The sequence below is a fragment of the Oncorhynchus keta genome, chromosome 35 (assembly GCF_023373465.1).
Source record: "Oncorhynchus keta strain PuntledgeMale-10-30-2019 chromosome 35, Oket_V2, whole genome shotgun sequence".
NCBI classification, from domain to species: domain Eukaryota; kingdom Metazoa; phylum Chordata; class Actinopteri; order Salmoniformes; family Salmonidae; genus Oncorhynchus; species Oncorhynchus keta.
In genome coordinates, this window is record NC_068455.1 from 36,630,762 (window position 1) to 36,653,358 (window position 22,597).

The window sequence follows — 22,597 nt, forward strand, 5'->3', positions numbered from 1 at the left end:
GCATTCACACTGTACTTCAAGATGACAAAGATAACTGCCATTATTTGAGTTAAGACAGATACAAGGAGCTTCAGACTCAAACTGCCTAGTGACGATGGCTGAGACTCACCAATGGCATACAGCTCAATGCCCTGGTCACGCAGGTTCTGGGAGTTGGCAATGATGTCATCCTGAGACTTGCCATCAGTGACCAGCACTCCGATCTTACGAGCGTTGGGTCTCATCCCAACATTTTCCTTGAAATTGTTCTGGAGGATGTAGTTTAAAGCGAGACCTGCAACGAGGGACGAAACAATTATTCACACTGATTATATGGTTTAATCATTTCTCAGAGGCATTTCCAACAAGGCAGCTAAAGAGCAAGGAGATTAGGAACAACTCAGTTTTATTCGCATAATGGTGCATACAATTCAGTTTCCTTCACCTTCTGGCTATCACACAAACAGCCCAACCGCCAACAACCAAAGCAGAGGCACAGTTTTCATTTGGAAGTTTATGAACTGGAACTTCCTTCAGTAGCCGTCTAAATAGCCAATAGGAGCTTGAACATGATAGACCTTTAAATGGGACTGACGGTATACAACAGTCTCTGAATGGAGGTTGTGGTTGTAGATTGAGTACAGTACCAGTGAGGGTGTTGCCTCCTTTGTAGGGCAGGTTGGCTACAGCTTCCAGCAGGGAAGCCCTGGTCCTGTGGGCGTTCAGGTGCCACTCAGTCTTGGGGTCACCACTGTACTGGGCCAGACCTAAGAGAAACACACGGAGCCTCTGTCAGATCAGATGCCTTGTATAACCCTCCAACATGATCATGCCTAGAAAATAACTAAAGAGTGGAGACACAATAGTGTTATCTGCAGCAGGTTGCAGGAATGCGCATGTCCTGTGAGACTTCAGGCACACTGAGGTTTAACCTACCAATCTGGACCCTGTCAGGGCTGATGTCGAAGACTCCCACCATGCGAGAGATGAAGGAGCGGATGGTCTTAAAGTTCAGACGGCCAATACTCCAGGAGCCATCGACCAGCAGGACAATATCAGCCCGGGCTTTGGTCTTACACACCACATCTGAGAGGTCAGAGGTTACAGGTCAGAGAGACAGTACAGAACAGTGATGGGGCACTAGTTATTATCATGCAGTTTCAGATATAACACAGCTGGAGTTATGAGGGCAAAGTTGTTCAAAATGCATGAGTGAGAGGGGAAGTGAAGGAGTAGGAAAGAAAAGAGGTCACTGACATGACGTTGTTGACATGGATTCACAGAACATCACACAGAATTCCCAAACACATCTATATCTGTCTCTTTACAAGCAAGCAGTAAAAACACATTTCCATTCCATTTTCAGGGTTACGAGCCATTTTCATCATCACACATTTCATTTCCAGGTGTCAATATAATGGTTGTCTTCTTTTCTTCCGAGATGATCTCTCGCTCCCTATGTCTGAGGAGTGTTCTTCTCTGGCCACTCCTCAGCCTCTCCCGGGGGAACAACAAAAAAGAAGCCCTCCTGATGTGATATATACGAGGGCCTCCTTGGTGAGAGCTACTGTGCATTCCTCACTGGCACATCTCTTCGCTGTGTTCCTGGACACCTGCATGATGAGAAGAAGGACTAGTCCGCAGTCTGTTAAGACCGCAGGTGTGGCAGCAACGCACAGATTGCGCAATCTGCCACTGTTACATGTTTGATTTACAGACTTCTCTTTCCCTCCCCATGCGACCCACAGATAAACAGATGCCCAGCAGAGTGTGAGGGTCCGAGAGTGTCTGAACCGCCGGCCGTTCAGACTACAGTCTGTTTTCGTTAGTCGTAATAAAGAAAATGATCTAAGGCTATCGGACAGAGACAAGAGGGGAAGATTTATTGGCCACGCCAGATGTTTGCCCTTTGACTGCAATGTGCATTTCGCCAAGTCAATAAATTCACGTCCAGTCCCTGTTAATGGCACTATAAATTCAAAGTTAGCTTTACAACTTGTGCATTGCAGCACATACGTACGTATCTGTCACTCAAGAGAAGGTTATCTTTTATTTACAGGGAGAAGAAAGAAACTTTAAAAGTGGAAACCGGGAGACAAAAATGTTCATTACTGTCTCTTGTAAAAATGTGTTCAAAGGAGAGGGAGGCTGATGTACATATTACTTTAAGCACTTTTAGTGCACCTAATCCCCTCTTCTCTCTTACTCTCACTCCTCCCTCAGGATCAGGATGGGGGATTAAATTGAGGAGTACTGGGTGAGGAGAAGGGGGTTATGGGGTGGAGAAGGGGTTTTCTGCCTCCTCTACTAAATTATATTATTGTGGGCGACTGACTGACAGAGTCTTGTCACTGAATCTGCTCTCTATTAGAGGAGGCCTTCCAGGCAGCTGAGGGTCAGGACTGGCCTCTGGAGCCTTCCTTAAAACACATAACATTTTCCTCTCTCTCGTTCCTCTCCTAACACTCACTGCCCTGTGCCGTGCCGCGCGCTCACACCCGTGAGGTTGTAAAACATTTATAATTGCAAACAGATTATATATTTTTGGGTCAATTCTGCTGCTTTTAGCTGCTGCTGGATCCAGAGAAATAAAAAGGAACCCAAAGTGACGAAATGATGAAAAAGCGAGCAGCCAACAGATGGAATAGTAGTTACATCTGTTATTTGGTGAGACAATTAGCTTTGAGGAAAGGCATTTAGGGCAACTCGTCTGTTTTTATGGGGAGAGGGATTAGAACGTATTTTCCTAACGAAAAATGGACAGTGTGATATATGTCCCACACTTCGGTTATGGCCGCAGAAGTCACAGCATATAATATATGTGCTGCATAAGTTCTTAAGTATGATGAGGGAGATTAGAAAATGAATTTCAAATCATATTGGTCATTACCCATTGGGCACATACACTGGTTGAATCAACATTGTTTCAATGTAATTTGTCAACGTGTTGTGACGTGGAATTAACGTGGAAAATACATTGGGTTCGAAACGATGGGGTCCTTTGTTGGGCAAATCAGATGTCAATGTAACCAACATAACCCCAAACTCACTCCAAATGTACAAAACAAAGCTCTTTCCATGACAAAGACTGACCAGGTGAATCCAGGTGAATGCTATGATCCCCTACTGATATAGCCTGTTAAATCCACTTCAATCAGTATAGATGAAGGGGAGGAGACAAGTAAAAAGCTGTGAGACAATTGAGACACGGATTGTGTACAGTATGCGTGCCATTCAGAGGGTGAATGGGCAAGGCAGAAAATGTAAGTGCCTTTGAATGGAGAATGGTAGTAGGTGCTAGGCGCACCAGTTTGAGTGTGTCAAGAACTGCAATGGTGCTGGGTTGTTCACGCTCAACAGCTTCCCGTATGTATCAAGAATGGTCCACCACCCAAAGGACATCTAGCCAACTTGACACAAGTCAGGTTGAGTCAATGTATTTAAGTTGAAGGTAAGCCTTAATTTCAATGTTTACAATGCTGGTTGATTACTTTTTTTCAAATCCAATGTATTTTCCACATTTACTCCACATCACAAAACATTGACAGATTTCGGTGAAACAACGTTGATTCAACCAGTGTGTGCCCAGTGGGTAGGGCTGTTGAGTTCTTTGAGGAAAATGTGTTGTTTCACTTTTGCCTCTATAAAATGGATCACAGCATGTTTATACGATTCCTACAGACTAGTATTCACCTTATGCATGACCTTTTAGTTTTCAACATGGCCGCCGTGCCTATTAATTGGCTGGGCATAAAGTGAATACAGTACTTTACAGTGTAGTCTCTTGTGTAAAAAGTGCTGTGTGGCTGGTGTTGCTGGCTATATGATTAATCATGTTGGAGGAGTTTGAGAGGAGGCATTACCTCCATCATACAGTGGTGGTTCAGGGGCATCAGAGAGAGTGGTCTTCTCCTCACCAGCCAATGGTTGGCTCTCTCCCCCCTCGAACATTCCAAACACACTCACTGTGTACTTGGTACCAGCCCTGTGAGAAAACAACTAAATCAGTTACACTTCATTCATCTCAACAAGTTTGTCAGTTTATCTGAGAGAAATTACTGATAGACGGACCCAACAAACTGGTGAAATAATGAAAAAGCAGCACAGTTCATTCTATCTTTGCAAGGCAATACAGTAACTGTGACAAACCATCTGATATACCGTGCATTCGGAAAGTATTCAGACCCCTTCAATTTTTTCACAGTTTGTTACATTTACAGCCTTATTCTAAAATGGATTAAATAAAAACTATTCCTCAGCAATCTACACAGAATACCCCATAATGACAAAGCAAAAACACATTTGAGAAAAACAGAAATATCTTATTTACATAAGTATTCAGACCCTTTGTTATAAGACTCGAAATTGATCTCAGATTCATCCTGTTTCCATTGATCACCCTTGAAATGTTTCTACAACTTCATTGGAGTCCACCTGTGGTAAATTCAATTGATTGGACATGATTTGGAAAGCCACACACCTGCCTATACAAGCTCCCGCAGTTGATAGTGCATGTCGGAGCAAAAACCAAGCAACGAGGTCGAAGGAATTGTTCGTAGAGCTCCGAGACAGGATTGTGTCAAGGCACAGATCTGGGGAAGGGTGCCAAAATTGAAGGTCCCCAAGAACACAGTGGCCTCCGTGCTTCTTCAATGGAAGAAGTTTGGAACCACCAAGATTCTTCCTAGAGCTAGCCGCCCAGTCAAACTGAGCAATCAGGCGAGAAGGGCCTTGGTCGGGGAGGTGACCAATAACCAATGTTCACTCTGACAGAGCTCTAGAGTTCCTTTGTGGAGATGGGAGAACCTTCCAGAAGGACAACCACCTCTGCAGCACACCACCAAACAGGCCTTTACGGTAGAATGACCAGAAGGAAGCCACTCCTCAGTAAAAGGCACATGACAGTCTGCTTGGAGTTTGCCAAAAGGCACCTAAAGGACTCTCAGACCATGAGAAACAAGATTTTGAGAGGATCTGCAGGGAAGAATGGGAGAAACTCCCCAAATACAGGTGTGCCAAGCTTGTAGCGTCATACCCAACAAGACTGTAATCGCTGGCAATGGTGCTTCAAAAAGGTACTGAGGAAAGGGTCTGAATACTTATGCAAATGTGCTATTTCAGTTTTCTATTTATATAACTAGCTAAAATTTGCGAAACCTGTTTAATTTAATCAATTTTAGAATAAGGCTGTAACCTAACACAATTTGGAAAAAGTCAAGGGAAGGGGTCTGAATACTTTCCGAATGCACTGTACTTTACATTCCAAGGATAGACCTACCTGAGCTCCTCCAGAACCACAGTGTTGTCATAGGGTCCTACCAGCAGCTCTCCCAGGTCTATATCATTTCCAATGGGGTGGAAAGTGACTTTGTAGCCCTTGACTTCCCCTGGAGCGGGGTCCCAGGTCACTCTGAAACTGGTCCTAGCAGGCTCGGAGGTCTGCAGGTTTCTAGGGGCTTTGTACGGTGACACTGGAACAGAGAACATGAAGATTTGATATAAGCAGATGACTATATAAGCAGATGACTATAAAGTGGAAGTAAAATTAGGCTAAACATTAGGCTAAATATTAGATTATTACAGGTAAAATGCTAGTTCTTAGAGGCCTCTGGAGACCCATTTTCTCCTGGACTATCGTAGATTTAGTAGTTGATGATGATTGATGATGAGTACATGATACAAGTCTGCATAACCCTCCAGCAACTAGCTACTGCACAGGACTCCCCTAAGCTAACACAAGCAGCACAGAGCACAGTTTAGTTGTGGTTAATGATGGACCAACGTACGTGTGGTTCCTACTCCTTGCCTTGCTTTTCCTTCTCCCTGCTTGTACACAGGCAGCACCATGATGTCGTAGGTGGTCATGGGCGTTAAGCGTCTCAAGATGGTGTTGGTGGTACCACCAGGCACCTTGGCAGCCAGCTGTCGCCCTCCTGACGCTGGCTTGTACGTCACCCGGTAGTTGACAACGTTTCCGGGTGCAGGCTGCCAAGTCACCTTCATGCTTTTCTCCGTCTCCTCGGAAACCACCACAACTTTTCCGGCTGCAGACACTGGGAGCGCAAAAGAAGGAAAATTAAACACCAATGCTTGATGGATTGATAACGGTATTATGGTGTGTTTGAGTTTGAGCAGAGTGCAGAATTGAAATGCATGTCAAATTGCTGCCTACATTTCCAAATGGTACAAAGCCATAACGGCTTGTTGGCAATCTAAACATTGGCATGCTTGGTTAGCTCTGAGATTTTTCATACGCTTGTGAACACACATCCCCCCCAAACATTGTTTTATATCCCAGTCAGAACATACACTGACCAGACCCACTGTGCAGATTTCCATACTATGACCCCAGTATGTCTTTGGTGCAGGAAGGACAAGTGTGAATTGTCAAAACCCTTAACGAGATCAGGAAAATATTCAGACAGCTAGACTTCAGAGGGAGGAGTTTTATGGGTGGAAAAAAAGCAGCCTGTCCAAGTTTTCAGTGTGTGGCTCAACCCAAATGGACCTCTCCTGTTAGCACAGACAGAGAGAGAGCCTGTGGTTCTGGTGGAGGGACCAGCAGGGCGAAGTGACCACGGATAAAAACCATACAAGCCTCTGGAGGTGCCTGAAGGTTGTTTTTGGTGTAAATTGCACATGTCCTGCTTGCCAGAATCAATAAGCAAAACGATGGAGCGACACAGTTTTCCATTAGCACATTTTGTCTCGCAAAGCAGCGGATAAATTCCCCAATCGGGGTAAGTTTCCGTCAATGTGCTTTTCTCACTTCAGTGGGTTGCTGTATTACAAGGAGAGGGGAAGCACTACTCCTGTGTCTATCTGAATCCACAACCTCCCCTGATAACTGGTAGCAGGTGTGGCGTATTGCGTCATGGCCATATACTATATAATACACACGTCGTCACCCTGATTACAAAAGCATTTCAGTGGCCTTTTAGGTGGATCAGGTGACTGCCCGAAGCGGTGACGTTATCTGCAAGCTCAAAGAATGAGCCGTAACTGTCACCCTATCTCACTTTTTCCACATCACGCCCAAGAATGGGGCTCAAGTTCGGGCCTTCAAAACCCTTGTTTCCGGCATAACTCTAAAGCCTGCGTCACTCCTTTTGAAGGCTGATAGGAGTGAAGTCATTTAATGCTTTTTTCTTACCATGTCTCGGTTCTATTTGTGGATTATACAGGCTAGGAAAGCTACACGTTCATGGTTTATTTAAGGAAATAAGGTCTGTACCCAAATCCAATTTCGTGAACCCAAAAGCTATCTTGCTATCGCTCTTTATTGTCATGAGACAAATATGACTCACTCTGGTCCTCGTCTTCATTCCTGGTGCTCTACATAGGCACATTCCAGTTATATAATGACCTACAGTGCCTTCAGAGAGTATTCACACACCTTTTCCACATGTTGTTGTGTTACAGGCTGGATTTCAAATTAATTCATACGATTCAGATTTTTCTGTCACTGGCCTACACACAATACACCATAATGTCAAATGTCATTTTACAAATCAATTACAAATGAAAAACGGAAATGTCTTGAGTCAATAAGTGTTCAACGCCTTTGTTATGGCAAACCTAAATAAGTTCAGGAGTAAAAATGTGCTTTACAAGTCACATAATAAGTTGAATGGACTCACTCTGTGTGCAATAAGTGTTTAACATAATCTTTGAATGACTACCTCATCTCTGTACCCCACACATACAATCATCTGTAAGGTCCCTCAGTCGAGCAGTACATTTCAAACAGGTTCAACCACAAAGACCAGGGGGGTTTTCCAATGACCGGCGAAGTTATTAACTACACTTTGGATGGTGTATCAATACACCCAGTCAGTACAAAGATAGAGGTGTCCTTGCTAACTCAGTTGCCCGAAGAGGAGGGAAACCACTCAGGGATTTCACCATGAGGCCAATGGTGACTTTAAAACAGTTACAGAGTTGAATGGCTGTGATAGTAGAAAACTGAGGATGGATCAACAACATTATAGTTACTCCACAATAGTAACCTAATTGACAGAGTGAAAAGAAGGGAGCTTGTACAGAATACAAATACTCCAAAACATGCATCATGTAATAAGGAATTAATGTAATACTGCAAAGAATGTGGCAAAGAAATTAACTTTTTGTCCTGAAAACAAAGAAGTGTTGTTATGTTTGGGGCAAATCCAATACAACACATTACTGAGTACCACTCTCCATATTTTCAAGCATAATGGTGGCTGCATCATGTTATGGTTGTCTATAGCAATGATGAACAACCAATTTCACAGAGCTTGAAGATTTTTTAAAGAATAATGCGCAAATGTTGCACAATCCAGGTGTGGAAAGCACTTAGAGATTTACCCAGAAAGACTCATAGCTGTAATCGCTACCAATGGTGCTTCTACATAGTATTGACTCGGGGGTGTGAATTGTAATACATTTGCACAAATTTCTAAAAACATGTTCTCACTGTTGTTATGGGGTTTGTGTGTGAGAGAAAAAATTATATTTAATCAATTTTGAATTCAGGCTGTAACAACAAAATGTGGAATAAGTCAAGGGGCATGAATACTTTCTGAATGCACTGTAGATACAACTCTCTGCGGTCATGGAGTATTTTTACATCCTTTTCCAGCTCTGAGTTCACCTGGGGACGAGAAATCCGGAAATGCATCTTCTCAGGCAGAAAGAGAGAGGGAGAGCTACAGAGGCAAGGAGACAGAGAGTAGAGAGAGAGAGAGAGAGATAGAGCGAGAGACCGAGAGACAGCGAGAGAGAGAAGGGGATAGACAGAGAGAGAGAGACATAGAGAGAGGTCCCACAGTAAGTGTGTGTATGGTGGAAACAGTAGGGAGTGACTTACTATCTGTGGTCTCAGCACCCACGAGCGGCTCTCCCTCTCCCCTGCCGTAGGCTGCGTACACAGAGACCTGGTAGCGCGTCTCCGGACTAAGCCCCTCAAGCACAGTGGTCGTTACGTCCCCGGGGACGGACTTCTCCCCTGTCTCCTCCGTGTACAGCGACTTCCACTTCAACCGGTATGAGCGCACGTTACCGGGCGCCGCCGTCCAAGAGACAGCGAAGCTGTTGTCTGTGACGTCTTTGGTGACCAGGTCTTTAGGGGAGCCAAGGACTGTGAAGGGAAAGGGACAGAGTTAAAACCTTAGGAAGCTGGGAAACTTCACCTCACATATCAGTGTTAGTGCATATAGTCTTTGACAAATGAACCACAGCAGAGTTTGTGTCAGGGGTGCTAGTTGATGTGGTTGCTTGTCTGCATGTGGTTGCTGATGATTTCAAGGCAGACAGATGCAGTCTGGGGGACTGTGTTCTATTGAGCAGGATACATGAGCTGGTATAGCGATAAACCACCAACAATCACTGATCTGTTTCTGTTTAACCCCTTGGGGTGTTTTTAAAACCAGTGATTTACATTGTTCATAATCTGAAGGTTTGGAAAAAGCTCTGCGAAACCAATCACCCGATTCCAGCCCTCAGCTCAGTTTAGGGCGTCGAGCAGCACTTTCATTTTCCATCGAAACAGAAGAAACTTGATCCATTAAAGTGTGTTTGCTACAATCGCAGATGTTGCTCTCTCTCGCTCTCTGTCTCTCTACATCGCTCTCTTTCCTGAGAGACTATTGGGGTGGGTGGGAAGTAGCAGACGCTGAGTTACGGGAGAAAGATTTGCGGTGGCGTTAGCTGTGTCAGCTGTCTGCCAACAGATCTTTGGCTGTTTTGGGCGCCCCTACTGAGATGGGCTCCTTCAACACAGCCTGGCTGCGCAGACAAGTTTCACTCACCACAGGGAGAAAGACCACCTCACATCTCTCTCCCGCACAACCTCAGGACAGGACAGGAGAGGACCAAGCTGTTGCTGTAACCTGCACAGAGCCTGGACCTAACACTGCTAATGAGGGAACAGCTAAGTTTGGCTATGAAGCTAGCATGATTCTCTGTGTTATCAAACGTCATCAATCTAAATGAATAATCCAGGGTTCACTATTCAACCACTATTCACCAACGAGGCAGTTTGGGTTGCACAGAGACAGAAAGAGCTGCTTCAGATATGAGGAGTAATGAATTCAACAAGGAATGAACGGAGAATTACAGATTTTGTCCAGGATAATGTGCTGTGGCCCCTGTAGATGCCAAGTCCCCTCTATCCAGGGTGCAGCGAGCTGCTGTCAAGCGCTGAGGAGCGAGGCCACTGACTTTCCCGGCTGTGCTGCTGCACAAGAGGGACCGCATCACACAATAATCACTTCTGCAGACAATGGCCCACTTTCCCTCAGTACTTTGAGAACAGCACAGTCACAGGGCCCTGTCTGACCATGCACTAAAGCACACAAATGAAACACATGGAACACAGACTTAGACAGCTAGCTGGCGCCATTTTGAGTTCATCATCAAAGTTGAATCAGTCGGAATTAGCTAAACTTGCATTTGAAACTAACAATTGCTAGCAGGACTTAGATTTGTAACTACATAATGGGGCCTAGCCTCTGTGTAGCGAATCAAAGAAAAGCATTAAGGGAGTACTGAGGAAGGAGCCATCAACCAGGGATGACTTAGAGCACATATTCATCAGCAATTTGGCTAAACATTTGTCATGGTAATCTCCCAAATCTCCAATAGCCCGATAAGGAAACGGATCTGACAAACACAATGGGTCTTCACTATATCACTCAGACACAGAGCCTAATCTGTATACTTCACTAACTGACGTATAGGAGTAGACAAACCAGGGGCTTCCTGTAACCAAGGCATGTTTGTTGATGTACCTAACCTTCAAATTGACTGCCAAAAGGCTTGTGAGTTTGGGCTTGAATTGGAATGTGTCAAGAGGATGAGTCAGGTGCTAGGAAAAGTACACCATGTGTGCTACCTGCTATGAGGCTGAGCATTCATAAAAAGCTCACCCTCTCCGCTCACACGTGGACACAAATAGCGGTCTTGTCAATGTAACATAATAGCATGCATTGACTGCATTCATACAGTACATGATTTATTGCCCGACAAACGGCCTACAGACTGTTCTATTTCTTGAGCACACAGGTGAAGAAGAAACGCCACTGGAAATGGAGATATTCACTTAAATGTACAGATCAGCAGTTTAGTTCCGTCTGGTTTGAGATCAGCTCTTTCTAGATGGCTGGTCTAAAGAGGATCCATCAAACCCACTCTTCCTCCAAAGTGCCATTATAGGCCTGGCACTCCCATTTACAGTTCCTTTATGTAACTGCCCTGGAGCCTGGTCCACCTTGAATTTGTCTAGGCCAGACCATGGTAAAGACACAGGGTTCGCCTGCGTGTGAGGGATGCCCTGCTCTGCCCTTTCGCCTCGAAGGACCTTCCATCTGGAGGAAAACAGTCGCTACTGGCTCCACTGCGACACTGAGCCTGGCAAACCACCGCTCCGCCAAGAGCCCAGTTTCCAAAGGGATCGCCATGAAAGGAAATCAACTCAAATGGCTTGGAATTCACCGGGTTTCACGCCACACTCTGTGGCCCATGAAATGCGTACTACTTGCAAATGCTTACTACTTCTCCAGCTACTTGCACACCAGCTAGCTATGTCCTTTCATGGCTGTACTTTGAAGCTTGTATAACCTATTGGGAAAAATGCTAACCTCCCCTGTTATTGTAATGTTGAGAGGTTAGCATGTCTTATATTTGTGCATCTGCAACTTTCTCACTCCTCATTATTCACAATTTATTCAGGACTATCTGTAATCATGGTAGCATCCACATTCATGTAGAAGTGTTTAGAAACATATTCTAGTCTTGGTGACAAAAAAGTGACTCCAAAATGACACAATACATTATTTACCATTAATTTCTGTTTGGGCACCAAATAATCTGAAACACAACCAAAACAAACAGCAAATGCATCCAACAAGTTTATAGAGTAAAAAGCTTGATGAAATCACTGTGTGCTACGAATATGTGACCAAATATTAAACTTTAGACTTAACACACAAACAGTGGATTCTCCAGTCCGAGCTCTGGCTGGGTCACTCAAGGACATTCAGAGACTTGACCCGAAGCCCCTCCTGCATTGTCTTGGTTGTGTGCTTAGGGTTGTTGTCCTGGTGAAGGTGAACCTTCCAACAGGACAACGAGGTTTTCATCAAGGATCTCACTGTACTTTACTCCATTCATCTTTCCCTTGATCCTGACTAGTCTCCCAGTCCCTTCCCCTGTAAAACATCCCCACAGCATGATGCTGCCACCACCATTCTTCACTGTAGGGATGGTGCCAGGGTTCCTCTCAACGTGATCCTTGACATTCAGGCCAAATAGTTCAATCTTCGTTTCATCAGACCAGAGAATCTTATTTCTCATATTCGGAGAGTCCTTAAGGTGCCTTTTGGCAAACTCCAAGCGGGCTGTCATGTGACTTTACTGGAAGCTTCTCCCATCTCCACAGAGAATCTCTGGAGCTCTGTCAGAGTGACCATCGAGTTCTTGGTCACCTCCCTGACCAAGGCCCTTCTCCCACGATTGCTCAGTTTGGCCAGCCACCTCTAGGAATAGTCTTGGTGGTTCCAAACTTCTTCCATTTAAGAATGATGGAGGCCACTGTGTTCTTGGGGACCTTCAATGCTGCTGAAATGTTTTGGTAGCCTCCCCCAGATTTCTACTGACAATTCCTTTGACCTCATGGCAGCTGTGGGACCTTATGTCCAATCAATTGAATTTACTACAGGTGGACTCCAATCAAGTCGTAGAAACATCTCGGGGATGATCAATGGAAAACAGGATGCACCTGAGCTCAATTTCGAGTTTCATAGCAAAGGGTCTGAATACTTGTGTAAATATGTTATTTATTTTATTTTTTAAATAAATGTTGAAAAGTTTCTAAAAACCTGTTTTCACTTTGTCATTATGGGGTATTGTGTGTAGATGGATAAGGAAAATGGTTTATTTGAATCCATTTTAGAATAAGGCTGTAATGTAACAAAATGTTGAAAATGTCAAAGGGGTTTGAATACTTTCTGAATGCACTGTATGTGAATTTGTCCCAATAATTTTGGTCCCATAAGATGGGGGCACTATGTACAAAAGGTGCTGTATTTTCTAAACGGTTCACCCGATATGGATGAAAATACCCTAAAATTAAAGCTGACATTCTGCGCTTTAACCTCATTGTCTCACTTCACATCCAACATTCTGGAGTACAGAGCCAAAATAAAGTTATTGTCACTCTCCCAATACTTTTGGAGCTCACTGTATATATTACAATTTCTCAAGCAATAATTTAGCGAGGACTGTCTGGGAGTTGTCTGAGTGAGGACAGGAAAATGTTAAACTTGCTGTTATTGGTAGAGAGGTTAGGAACTCTCTTTTTTCTTGGACTATGAACTAATTTAGCACCTGGGGATGTCACCAGGCAGGCCAAAACATCCCACCTCAACAGGCTGAAACTTCAGGCAGTCTTTTCAAACAGCTCTTACACTAAAAGGGCATGTTTTCAATAATTATATCGAAAAAATATTTTCGCCATCCTACCCAAAACATAAGTAAAAGTTTAGAGTTGAAGTCGGAAGTTTACATACACCTTAGCCAAATACATTTAAACTCAGTTTTTCACAATTCCTGACACTGAATCCTAGTAAAAATTCTGTGTCTTAGGTCAGTTAGGATCACCACTTTATTTTACGAATGTGAAATGTCAGAATAATAGTAGAGAGAATGATTTATTTCAGCTTTTATTTCTTTCATCACATTCCCAGAAGTTTACATACACTCAATTCGTTTTTGGTAGCATTGCCATTAAATTGTTTAACTTGGGTCAAACTTTTCGGGTAGCCTTCCACAAGCTTCCCACAACAAGTTGGGTGAATTTTGGCCCATTCCTCCTGACAGAGCTGGTGTAACTAAGTCAGGTTTGTAGGCCTCCTTGCTCGCACACGCTTTTTCAGTTCTGCCCACAAATGTTCTATAGGATTGAGGTCAGGGCTTTGTGATGGCCACTCCAATATATTGACTCTGTTGTCCTTAAGCCATTTTGCCACAACTTTGTAAGTATGCTTGGGGTCATTGTCCATTTGGAAGATCCATTTGCGACCAAGCTTTAACTTCCTGATTGATGTCTTGAGATGTTGCTTCAATATATCCACATAATTGTATTTCCTCATGATGCCATCTATTTTGTGAAGTGAACCAGTCCCTCCTGTAGCAAAGCGCCCCCACAACATGATGCTGCCACCCCCATTCTTCACGGTTGGGATGGTGTTCTTCGTCTTGCAAGCATCCCCCTTTTTCCTCCAAACATAACGATGGGCATTATGGCCAAACAGTTCTATTTTTGTTTCATCAGACCAAAGGACATTTCTCCAAGTAGTACGATCTTTGTCCCCATGTGCAGTTGCAAACCGTAGTCTGGCTTATTTATGGTGGTTTTGGAGCAGTGGCTTTGACCTTGCTGAGCAGACTTTTAGGTTGTCGATATAGGACTCGTTTTACTGTGGATATAGATACTTTTGTACCTGTTTCCTCCAGCATCTTCACAAGGTCCTTTGCTGTTGTTCTGGGATTGATTTGCACTTTTCGCCCCAATGTACGTTCATCTCTAGGAGACAGAACGCGTCTCCTTCCTGAGCATTATAATGGCTGCGTGGTCCCTTGGTGTTTATAATTGTTTGTACAGATGAACGTTGTACCTTTAGGTGTTTGGAAATTGCTCGCAAGGATGAACCAGACTTGTGGAGTTCTACAATTTTTTGTCTGTGTGTGGAGGTCTTGGCTGATTTATTTTGATTTTCCCATGATGTCAAGCAAAGAGGCCCTGAGTTTGTAGGCCTTGAAATACATCCACAGGTACACCTCCAACTGGTTCACATTATGTCAATTAGCCTGTCAGAAGCTTCTAAAGCAATCACATCATTTTCTGGAATTTTCCAAGCTGTTTAAAGGCACAGTCAACTTAGTGTATGTAAACTTCTGACCCACTGGAATTGTGATACAGTGAATTCTTAATGAAATAATATGTCGGTAAACAATTTTTTGAAAAATGACTAAATGTAAATGTCCTAACCGACTTGCCAAAACTATAGTTTGTAAACAAGAAATGTGGGGAGTGGTTGAAAAACAAGTTTTAAGGACTCCAACCAAAGTTTATGTAAACTTTCTACTTTAACTTTATTCTTTGTTCTTCAAACTGGGCTTCGCCTAGTGTGGCGTGGGTTCTATCTGCTCTTTCTCTCCCCATGCTCTTTGGGCCCCTCACTGGCCTGGGAGGAAGTGAACCGTCAGTTATCTACTGGAGGAACCAGCCAGTACTCGACTGCTCACAGCTTTGAAGTACAGTACCTCCTAGGTAAAACCTAACACATGTTGAGAAAGACTCTGCGCTTCGATACATATTCTCACCATATTGTTTTCTAAAGGCTCACATTTGGAATATGAATCTCAGCAATTACTCAGCTCCACTTTACATGATTCGGGGCCAGAGTTGACACCATTAATCAAGCCAATCTTTATTGGTCAGGAATCAGGATATGGTAGGCTCAACATACAGTAAGCTTGCCACAGGGGGCGCTATATTGTCTCCTTCATCCTGTTAGCATTCTCTACCATACAGCCTGACTGTGCCTCCGGGTTCTCCAGGTCCGCCTACATAGGCTAACTCACACAGTGGATGACTGGAAGTCTGTGGCCCCCTAAACAACGAGATCAGTGTTGGCCTGTTTTTCTGACGTCAAGCTGTGCTGCTGTAACCAGACCAAATGCTTTGTCATGGAGCCTAGACACTGGTTCTATTCTGGTGGGAGGCTAAGGCTAATGAGTCAGCATAACTGACCATGTCATGGAATCTCAGCATCTGACTTCTGACCTTCTGACCATTCCCAGGCTGGAGGTCCAGAGGTGGACACATGAGGTCAGTTTTGTTGTCAAAGAAGGGGGAGAAGGTTGCCTCAGGCAGGAGAGTCCCATGGGGAAAGAATGAATGTGCACCATTCAGCATGTGAACTGAAAATAGCTACATGATACTTCAGAGCAGGACACCTCTCCATTGTCCTCTAGTGCACGAGAAGGCTTCTGATATTCCCTTGTGTAGAAGCCATTTCATCTGCTAGACATGTTGTCATTTAGGTAGGAGGTGACATTGAGAGACAAGGACTCCACAGTTTGGTCATGATGAATGATATAAGCTTTGATGTGTAGAGGGCGCAAACTGCTTTTAAGAGGAGAGACCATTTGTGACAGGCTCAAATCGGTCTTATGTAACAAAATTTGAAATTATGTTTTTTTTTACATTGGATAAAATTAGAGACTCAGAGCTACAAAATATATATTTTGTATATCATATAATATAATATAATGTATATAATACACTACAGCTGAGGAACAATTGGAAAGTAGTTTTGCTTTGAAAGTTGATAAACTCACTTTTGAGAAAATGTCCTTTGAATGTTTTGGTACTACTACTGGAGAGCCCTTCTTCGTCTACACCCATTCAGCATCGTTCACACCCTCTTAAGCTTTAACCCCACCCATCTCTTTAAGGGTTGATCCGAGCGTTCTGTACTAACAACAGCAGTCAAGCACCCCTGTAAAGACCTTTATTATACACAGATTCAAAATAGCTATTGACAAATGTGTATTTTTCTTCTTTGCAAGAAGATGTAAGTGAGTTAGAAGATTTTATTTTAAAATTAACTACTATTAATGTTAATTTGAAAGAATCCGATATTATGTTTTATTTTGATCCAAATTAAATGGACCCTGATTTAACTTTCATTGTTAATTTGTTTATTTTTCATGGCAGATTTTTTATCCATAAAATGAAGTGGGTGGAGAACAAACTCCTCTTCACATTGTTTAAGATAAAATTGAAATATTATTTTTGAAATAATCAGTAAGTGTAAAAAAAATTAAAACTGCAAATTGAAAACAGATCTCGATCTGATCTACCCCTGTCTGTTAGGTTTCTGTACTCTTGTTTGTATATTTCTGTTTTGTATTTGTTTAGTTCATAATAATAATAACAAAAAAATTAAAAAGCAGTCAGGCACTCAAGCTAACTTGCTAGCTACTTCCAGACACAAATGAAAGAAGAGCTCATTGAACATTACACGCACACTGGATGCTCTGGCCGAGGAGTAGGGTTGATCCAAGTGTTCTGACCTCACAACGGCAGTCAAGCACCCAAGCTAGACTGGTGTTTTCTCCATCTCCTTAGCTATCATCCTTGAATTCCACTGATTTCAAAACTCAGTCCACCAGAAAGTGGAGAACATACACATAACATTAGCTAGCTAACGGTACACCTTAACTTGACATTAGACTTGAGCAGTTTTCCTACGCGATACATTTAAAAAAGCTGCGTTAGAGAGAATTACCTAGACATACTGACCAGCTCAAACAGACAGAAGCATCCTATATGGCAGACCAATCCAAACTCATCTTTCGGCATGTCCAGCCCACTCATTATCTCAGCCAATCATGGCTAGCAGAAAGGTTGCTGATTTTTCTTTGGCTAAACCAACTAGGCTCGTAATTTAACAATGTTATTTATATTTACAAACGGCATACACGTTTGTTATTAAAACTCATTATGGCTGGGGGCAGTATTGAGTAGCTTGGATGAATAAGGTGCCCAGAGGTGCCCAGAGTAAACTGCCTGCTACTCAGTCCCAGTTGCTAATATACGCATATTATTAGTATATTTGGATAGACAACACTCTGAAGTTTCTGAAACCGTTTGAATGATGTTTGTGAGTATAACAGAACTAATATGGCAGGCAAAAACCTGAGAAACAATTCAAACAGGAAGTGGGAAATCTGAGGTTGGTCGTTTTTCAACTCATTCCCTATTGAAGATACAGTGGGATGTTGCACTTCCTAAGGCTTCCACTAGATGTCAACAGTCTTTAGAAACTTGTTTGAGGCTTCTACTGTAAAGGGGAGGCTCATTAGGGTCACAGTGGTCTGGCAGAGTGCCACAAGCTCGTGATGCTCGTTCACGTGAGAGGTAGCTCGCATTCCATTGCTTTTCTACAGACAAAGTAATTCTCTGGTTGGAACATTATTGAAGATTTCTGTTAAAAACATCCTAAAGATTGGTTCTATACATCGTTTGACATGTTTCTATGGACTGTAACGAAACTTTTTGATATTTTATCTGCTCTTAGTGAACGCGCTTCGTGACTTTGGATATGTTTACAAAACCAGCTAACAAAAGTAGCTATTAGGACATAAATGATGGACATTATCGAACAAAAGAAACATTTATTAAGGAACTGGGATTCCTGGGAGTGCATTCTGATGAAGATCATCAAAGGTAAGTGGATATTTATAACGTTATTTTTTACTTCTGTTGACTGCAGAATATGGCGGATATCTTTTTGGCTTGATTGGTCTCTGAGCACCATACAGATTATTGCATGGTTTGCTGTTTCCGTAAAGCTATTTTGAAATCTGACATAGCGGTTGCATTAAGGAGAAGTGTATTTAAAGTTCCATGCATAACACTTGTATTTTCATCAACATGTATTATGAGAATTTCTGTAAATTGATGTGGCTCTCTGCAAAATCACTGGATGTATTTGGAACTACTGAACATAACGTGCCAATGTATACTGAGATTTTTTTTATATAAATATGAACTTTATCGAACAAAATATACATGTATTGTGTAACATGAAGTCCTATGAGTGTCATCTGATGAAGATCATCAAGGTTAGTGATTAATTCTATCTCTATTTCGGATTTTTGTGACTCCTCTCTTTGGCTGGAAAAATAGCTGTGTTTTTCTGTGACTTGGCTCTGACCTAACATAATCGTTTGTGGTGCTTTCGCCGTAAAGCCTATTTGAAATCGGACACTGTGGTGGGATTAACAAATAGTGTATCTTTAAAATGGTGTGAAATTCTTCTATGTTTGAGGAATTGTGATTATGGGATTTCTGTTGTTTTGAATTTGGTGCCCTGCACTTTCACTGGCTGTTGTCATATCGATCCCATTAGCGGGATCTCAGCCCTAAGAAGTGTTTTAAGGCACATGAGAGTTCACATGTTCAAGAATTTCTGCCAAAATAAATGCACCTTTATTAAAAAAATCAAGTTTATGTTCAAGCGGCTCTCCTGTAAAGTAGTGACCTACGACATACACCTAGTTTCCTGAAATGGTTCACATTTGGTATCCACTACCCGCTTTCAACTTGGCCTCTGAATGAGATAGGGGACACAAAAGGGAGAAGGCTGGATTCTGCTCAGAGCCAGTTAGGGTTGAAGTTCTATCACTGCTAAATCTTTTTTTCCTCTCTGCCCTCAATTAATTTCCATTCGAGTGATCTTTAATTCGTCCAGTGACAAGGACTATATATCTCTTGTCCAAACATTACATACTACTGACCCCCAAACCAAACTAAAGCACAGCACATACAGCCTCGTGAGTGCCTGACCCCAGTCCTATTTGAGCCCCCCCCTTCCCAGAGCTTTCTCTCTTAGACCACCCTCAGGATGGAACTCCTCTAATGTCATGAAGCTATCCAGAGACCTGTGATTGGGCTGCAGTGAGCAGAATGGATTGTGGCGTGTAAGTTCTGGCTTGTAGGATACAGGGGTCTTTGTGGTTGTTGGGCGCCCTGGGAACCAAGCTAGCGTGACCCGGACCATAACCTCCTGCTGCCATGGCTTGAAGGTTTTCCTCTAGGCAGAGCTGCCTACTGAAAAGCCTATATAGCACTAACAGATGTCCCCCCACACTAATTCACTACATGTCAGTCCTGAATAATGGTCTGTTTTCTAACACTATCCCCTAGGGTTAGAGAGAGGGGTATAGTCTTCAAAGGGTTTGGTAAATGTTGGCTAATGTTGTTGCTCATTTAGATTCTTGAAGATGTAGGCCTACGCATGCATCAAACTCTATGGTTGAGGATCTTAGTTAGCAGAATAGCTGAGGTAGCCGTCTCTGCTCAGCAGCATTGCTAATCCAAATGGTTTACAAATCGTTAAAGTGATATCGAAGAATTGTTAAACAACTCTCCATGTGCCAAATAAAATAATCTTGAATAAACCTTATGTCCCCGGAGTGTATAAAACTGCATGAGCTAGCCTAGCATGGCATGTGTTGGCTGTTCCAGATTTGATAGGTTTACGAGAGTACCCCCACTCATTTCCATCTCTTCCAGCTTCATGGGCGGTAAAAGCAGAACTAACCTACAGCCTGTCTGTGCCACAGGAATGAAATAAAGCTTCACATTCCAGATTTTGCACAGTTTCCCTTATACACTGAGTCCGAGAAGAGGTATCCTGAGATATCTAGGAAGGATTTCTAGGGCAGTATGTTTTCTAAAGACTTTCACATCGCACTCCGAAAACAAAGAACATTTTTTTTTAAAGAAGACAATTTTCCCTTTACAAAAAATGGAAGGTTAAGAAACAGAGGCATTCACAATTAATGGCACTATACTGCTTTCAGTCTTTAAAAGTGGAGCAGGACACTATGCAGTACACAGAGATGGCCAGTATAGACACTCACTTTGAAGATGGCCTCAAGCTATTTTACACGCTCTCGCTCACATCAGCTGTCAAAGAAACACAACCCCATTCTTCAAAGCAGCTAAAGAGCAGACAGTCATAATAAAGACGGACACAAGAAGGTTGTTCCTGTACCTTCCAGGGTGGTGCCTGTACCCAGGAGGGGGTCTCCCAGCCCAGAAGTGTAGCGGGCACTGACAAACAGCTCATATTCAGTAGCAGGCTGGAGGTTCTTCAGCAGGGCCATGGTGGTGTCTCCCTTCACAGCAATTTCCTTCCTCTCCCCGGTGCCGTCGGCTGGTTTGAAGGCCACGCGGTACTGGAGGACGTTCCCGGGAGCAGCCCGCCATGACACCATCATGCTGGACACGGTCTCGTTGAAGACGCGGAGATCACGGGGAGAACCACGGACTGAGGGGGAAAAGACATAGGGGTCAACCAATTACTGCATCTTCACTTATTTACTGTATAGTAAATAAAAAAACTGCATTAGCTACAGGTAAGGAATTGAAATGTTAGCAGCCATGCTGGCTAACTTACTGACCTTCCTTGGTGGTTCCGTCCACCTGCATCTCGTCTCCCAGGCCGGAGGTGTACTCTGCAGACACAGACACGCGGTAGGTGGTGATAGGGAACAGCTCCTGGAGCACGATGGTGGTGTCAGGTCCGTTGGTCTGTGCCTCCAGCCTCTCTCCTCCCCCCGTCAAGGGGACATAGGACAACCGGTACCTCACCACGGGCCCTGGCGCCGCCAGCCATGACACCCGGAAACTGTCTGTGGTCTCTTCAGACACACTCAGTCCCCGCACAGTCCCTTGCTCTGGAATGGAGAATGTTTAGGTTTTGTTTAGCAGTAGCTTGTCAATATAACTTTTAAGAATAAATATTCTGGATAACCTATTAAATGATTTTGCATCTAAAGAAGCCATGTAGGTTTCTTGGGGAATAAACAAAAGCACTAAAACATAAATCTCTTCACTTGCTTATGCTGTGAAACCCCTGAACGTGTACGCCTTCAACCCCTTACCTTCCAGAGTGGTCTCCTCCCCAGACAGAGGGAAACTGTCTCCTTTGTCATACTGGGCGAACACGTTGACCTCGTAGGTGGTGAGGGGAGTGAGGTGTGGCAAGATTGTGCTGGTGGTGTCGGCTGGCACAGCCAGGGAGATGTAATCCTCAGTGATGTCCTCGGCCTTACGGAAACGCACCAGGTAGGACATGACGTTGGTGGCATCGGTGGCCCAGGTGGCACGGAAGCTTCTGGACGTCACCTCAGAGAACTCCAGGTCCCTGGGTGCAATCAGACCTGACGAGCGGGATAAAACACAGTTAAATGGCTGGTTTGTGTTTTGTCCTCATAGACAATGTCATCATAATGGCTTTTGGTAACATTAAGCCGAGCTGTATATCTCATTCCTTCAGAAAAGCTGGAATGGAACCAACTAGTTGAACTCATTCAACTTTGTTCACAGTTCCATCTCTGAACATTTATTTTTCATGAGTGTCTTAGCCATAGGAAACACTCCTCGTATGCTAGCAGTATGCATTCAGTCGACAGGGTTGCAACACATTTATATTACAAACCCCTGGACATTGCCAATGCCTAAATGTTCTGTGTTCTTGTGACAGGGGGATCATTACCAATATGTGCAGCGGAGAAGCTCATGTCATGCTACCATGGTGTTGAAAACCATCCACAGTCCCGCTGACTTTCAGAGACAGGTGGCCTTTGAATTAGCAGGACAATTAGGTCAGAATAAAAGTATCCAGTCAGTTACTCTAGTGTTTAAAAACAGTAAACAATAACAAATGGTGTAACGGGCTCCTCTGAGATGCAGGCATATGGTTCTGTGGTATTTGAGTCAGCGTGATCAGTCAGGGAAAGTTCAAACAATGAATATGTCTCGCTTGTGCCTGCCTGAAACAGACCCAAGGCATTGGGAAATAAGAGATGAAGACAATTACACAGCCTTTTTGTGTTGTGCAGATGTAGTTACATCGAGACATCACTATTTCAGTAGCACCGCTCAGTTTGACCTGCTGTACCACATCGCAAATAACTGATTACAATAGACTGTCTGGAGTTTGAGGTCATTTAGCGGCTGCCACTAAAGTTAACCAGAACGTATGGTTATATAGCT

At 43.4% G+C, this 22,597-nt stretch overlaps 1 protein-coding gene across 2 annotated transcripts in view; it reads right to left on the reverse strand.

The window, feature by feature from the left end:
* Positions 1-22,597, reverse strand: part of LOC118368451 (collagen alpha-1(XII) chain-like) — a 71,518-nt gene that overhangs the window by 37,598 nt on the left and 11,323 nt on the right. The window contains exons 11-20 of one of the 2 annotated variants that reach the window (XM_035752567.2): positions 21,484-21,762; positions 21,001-21,276; positions 20,592-20,867; positions 8,828-9,097; positions 5,766-6,032; positions 5,258-5,450; positions 3,843-3,964; positions 916-1,065; positions 627-746; positions 110-274 (exon numbers count right to left, since the gene is read on the reverse strand). In XM_035752567.2, the coding sequence (XP_035608460.2) occupies positions 110-274; positions 627-746; positions 916-1,065; positions 3,843-3,964; positions 5,258-5,450; positions 5,766-6,032; positions 8,828-9,097; positions 20,592-20,867; positions 21,001-21,276; positions 21,484-21,762 (2,118 nt within the window). The remainder of the gene's footprint in view (positions 1-109; positions 275-626; positions 747-915; positions 1,066-3,842; positions 3,965-5,257; positions 5,451-5,765; positions 6,033-8,827; positions 9,098-20,591; positions 20,868-21,000; positions 21,277-21,483; positions 21,763-22,597) is intronic. The other variant, XM_052496940.1, reaches the window with a different exon arrangement.